General features: G+C 42.4%; 1 protein-coding gene across 1 annotated transcript; it reads left to right on the top strand.

Annotated features, from left to right (window-relative positions):
- The first annotated feature begins 2,929 nt into the window (after positions 1-2,929).
- Positions 2,930-3,656, top strand: LOC143624032 (root allergen protein-like). Its single transcript, XM_077094783.1, has 2 exons — positions 2,930-3,163; positions 3,278-3,656. The coding sequence occupies exons 1-2, from the start codon at positions 2,983-2,985 to the stop codon at positions 3,562-3,564; spliced, it is 468 nt and encodes a 155-aa protein (XP_076950898.1). The 5' UTR covers positions 2,930-2,982; the 3' UTR covers positions 3,565-3,656.
- The last annotated feature ends 317 nt before the right edge of the window (positions 3,657-3,973 follow it).

Raw genomic sequence — 3,973 nt, 5'->3', positions numbered from 1 at the left:
GTTTGACTGTACATTATCCCTTCCGCCTAACCGATGTTGCAAGCCGGATGAGGTGTCAAAGTTTATCCTTGACTGCCAAATGCCTAGCTTCCGCTTTTTGTTTAATCGGGCGGTAAGGACGTTGTCTTCTCTTGTTTTCTGGGTGTAGAGGTTTGTGCTCTGTGGGAGATCTCTACCCAGTTGCTTCTCCGTTTCCGCAAAGCGTTTAGCTGCTGTCATGATGGCATCCCATGTGGATGGCATGCCATCTTTACCCGTTAAGGTGCGGATGAGCTCTGGGTCGTTCGCGCCCTGGATAAAGGCAGCGCGAACAAGATCTTCGCTAATGTTACCCAGACTTAGCTTCTTCGAATTGAAGCGAGTGATGAAGTCTAGCAAAGATTCATCTTCCTCTCGAATGCATTTGAGGATTGTCCATTGCTCCTCGGTATACTTTCTTTGCTGGCTGAAGTGTTGGCTAAACTTCTGTTGGAAGTCTGCCCAGTCGTAGATGTGGTTGACCGGTAGACGATCGAACCACGCTCTAGCAGCCCCAACAAGCGTCATTTGGAACATGTAACACCACGTAGGTTCCGTCCAACTACTGACGGTTGCCCCCGCTATGAATCTGTTCAAATGATCATCTGGGTCAGATATACCATCATATGTGCCTATGCTGGACATTTGTTTAGCACTTTTTGGGGCAATTGCTTCCGCAATGTTCCTTGCAAATTTGGACGTTCCCGCATTTGCAACGTTTGGTCTGAATGTTTTGGAGAAGTCACGTGGACTTCCACCTGTGTTTTTTGGTTTGAAGGCTTCTCCAAAATGCCTTCTCGGTTGGGAGTCCGTTTCCTTACGCTTCCCTTTTGCCCTATGGCGAGGGTTCGCGTCGGAGTCGGATTCCTCCGAGTCTTCGTCCGAATATTCTTCGAATTCGTCAGCCTGTTGGACAGAACGCAAACGTTCGTCCAACTCAGCTTGGAATTCCCTCTGACGTGCCTCCGCCCATGCCTTAACTTCATCGAGTGTTTGGCGGGGGAGTCTTGTTCGTTTCTCTAACTGGGTATCGGTGAATCCCAGTGAGCGATTATTTACTGCACTTGCCCCAGCTTGGGTAACTGGGGTAGTGTTCGTAAAATTTACTTCACTTGCCCCGGCGTGGGTAACCGGGGTAGTGTTTGTAAAGACTGTGTAGCCGGTATTCCCCCCAGTAGCTGGGGTTGTGGTTACCGGAATTTCTTTAACCATCTTTCCAGTAGTTTGAAAAAACTGGAGAAAAATCAAGTTCTAGCTTTATGCACGGATGGCGCCAATGAAGAAACACTAACCGGACCCCGGGCAGATTACGGGTAACCTGGGGGTTAGATAGATGTTTCCCACGAGGGGTTAGACCCGGTAAAGATGGTTCTTCTGATAACCTGCAAAACAGACACCGTGAGCTTGTCACTGAGAAGGGGGGGTTCCTCCTTGTGACCACCCTCCGGCGTGAGAATCAGACTAGATTGCTCTTTAAATATAAATGTATATTAAGAGATTGCTAGAGCAGATATCAGGTATAATATGATAAGATATGTTGATCATACCATTTGTGGTATTTATAGCCGAAGGTAGGTTTCCAAGGAGGTGTGGCCGGCTGCAATAGTATTCCTGCTCCACCAACAGTGGCCTACGCACGTGCCCTGCTGGTAGTTGGTGGGTAGGCAGCGGCTGATAGTGACCAGGCCTGCTGTGTACTATTCCTTTTCCACCAACTGCCGGCTATGCACGTGGTATGACAGAAGTTGGTGAGTAGGCAGCGGCTAATAGTGACATACAGTACAGGAGCATGCTGCTCGCCATACTGTTGTCAATAAGCTGTCGTATCTTTAGTCAGATCTTTTGCCCATACCTCGTCAGGTACAGTACAGAAGATCTTCCCGTATCGTACGGACTGGCTTATTTGGGCGGGAGTATTCCCCCTCCCGCCCTTGTGCGGGATTGTTCCCGGCTTTGCTCATTCCTTCAGGTGACACTGAGTGATTTGAGAGCTAAGTGCCTTGTGCGTGTAGCCTTGCTGCGCGGGTGGCCTTCCCTGATGGCTTGTATCCGAAGCTGCGGGAACAGGCGGAGTCCTTCACCATTGGGAGGCATTTTCTGCGGGAACAGCTTGCGTACTGCGCGTAAGGACGTCACGTCTCTGAGCATGGTTGGTCCTGCGGATCCAGTTGGTTTCTGCGCAGACGTCCCTTTTCAAGGTGAGTCTTGCGGGTCCAACTGGGCTCTGCTGGGACCTACCTCTTCACATGGTTTGAAAAACACATAGTTAAGGTAGGTTGAATAATAAATTGTTTTGTTTACCAAAGGGCAATAATGCACTTTGAAAGTGAGTCCATCAATATTGTTTATTAATGCTAGTTGCGTGTGTTTAAGGGTAAACTTGGAAATTGACTAATAAATTTTGAAAGTGGACATTTGTAATTAGACAAATAAAAAAGAAAATATGTACACTTTTAATGAAACGAATGGAGTATCATATTTAAACAACTTTTCAAAGGTTATATGTCAAATTATAATCATTTACTTTTTCAACGACATTGTTTTAAGGACTGATCACACAATCGTTTAAATTTCTATGGGTGCGATCTTGTTTTCTTAGCCTAAACTAGTCGTCGCGATTTTGTAAACTACTCATTAACACCAATAATCTAGTCGTCACGACTGGTTTAAAATATCTATTTATAGATTTTTTTACAAATAACACCTGAAACTAAAACTTGTGTATAGAAATACTAATTTTGGAATTTCCTCTTATATGTATCCAACGAATGATTAGGTGAATGCTGACTTTAAAACAAAACATATTACACACATCAATGCACCCTATACATGGTTAGGTCAATGTTGATGGGCTTTCTCGTCACCGTATACCTCTATAAATACCACCGGGGTTTATGAACATTTCATCGCAACAAAATCAATCATCTCTTTTTCCTCCCAAGTTTTCTTTCAAGTTCTTTAATCATGCCGTCAGCTACTCTCGAGGTTGAGGTTCCTTCTAAATTCCCTGCTGAACAAGTTTTTAAAACTTTCAGTCAATTTGATAACATCGCACCTAAGGTCAAGCCTGAAGTTTTCAAGTCCATTGAGACTATAGAAGGAAATGGAGATGTCGGAACAATAAAGATTTTCACCTTTGGCGATGGTAAAAAAGCTCACTATTATGTAACTAATAATTATTTTCTTTATCTCCTATTATACTCAAAATAAATTTAATTTATGTTGAAGCTAACATATCTTTTAACATTTATTTATATAGCTGTGCCGTTCACGACTGGAAAATACAAGGTTGATGCTTTAGATGCAAGCAACCATGCCTATAGCTACTCGTTCATTGAGGGTGATAACTTGAGGGGCGTATTAGACTCAATCAACTATCATGTGAAGGTTGTACCTTCTTCAGACGGAGGAAGTGTTTTTAAACAAACTGTTATTTATAATTATATAGGAGATGAGAAGTTGCCCGAAGAGGTTCTTAAGAAAGAGAAAGAACTATACGAGGACACCTACAAGGCGATTGAGGCTTACGCTGTTGCTCATCATTAAACTTATTGGAGATCACATCCTACGTATTTTGGTGTTTCAATATGGTTTGAAATAATGGACAAAGTTCCAGTTGAATAATAGGTGTGCCATGTTACTATTTCATGTTATAAATTTACTGTTCGATGTGATAAAAATGATGAGTGAGTGATTCTAAAATATTCTATTTCGAGTTTATGATAAACTTCTTTACTTGATCTCGACATATTTTCCAGTATAGTTTTATGGGGTTGTTCATTGATGTGACTAATGTGATTAAATCTTATATGTTCTTGAAAATGGTTTTCTTACAAAGGCAACCTTTTTCTATTCTTACCGTTAGAGCTCATGCTATTACTTTACCGCATATGACTAAACTTTGGCCTTCTTGTTATTTATCATTAAAAGAAAAAAAAAGTATAATTATAAGCCT

The sequence above is a fragment of the Bidens hawaiensis genome, unplaced genomic scaffold (assembly GCF_021521415.1).
Source record: "Bidens hawaiensis isolate Kalapana, Puna unplaced genomic scaffold, B.hawaiensis_p1.1 tig00003653_1, whole genome shotgun sequence".
NCBI classification, from domain to species: Eukaryota; Viridiplantae; Streptophyta; class Magnoliopsida; order Asterales; family Asteraceae; genus Bidens; species Bidens hawaiensis.
Note: the sequence above shows the minus strand (reverse complement) of the source record. Positions and strands in the feature narration are given on the sequence as shown.

Bases quoted from the DNA above. Each gene is read 5' to 3' on its own strand.
- LOC143624032 (XM_077094783.1), top strand. From the start codon at position 2,983: ATGCCGTCAGCTACTCTCGAGGTTGAGGTTCCTTCTAAATTCCCTGCT. The intron at 3,164-3,277 runs GTAAAAAAGCTC...TTATTTATATAG, and splicing joins GATTTTCACCTTTGGCGATG to CTGTGCCGTTCACGACTGGA.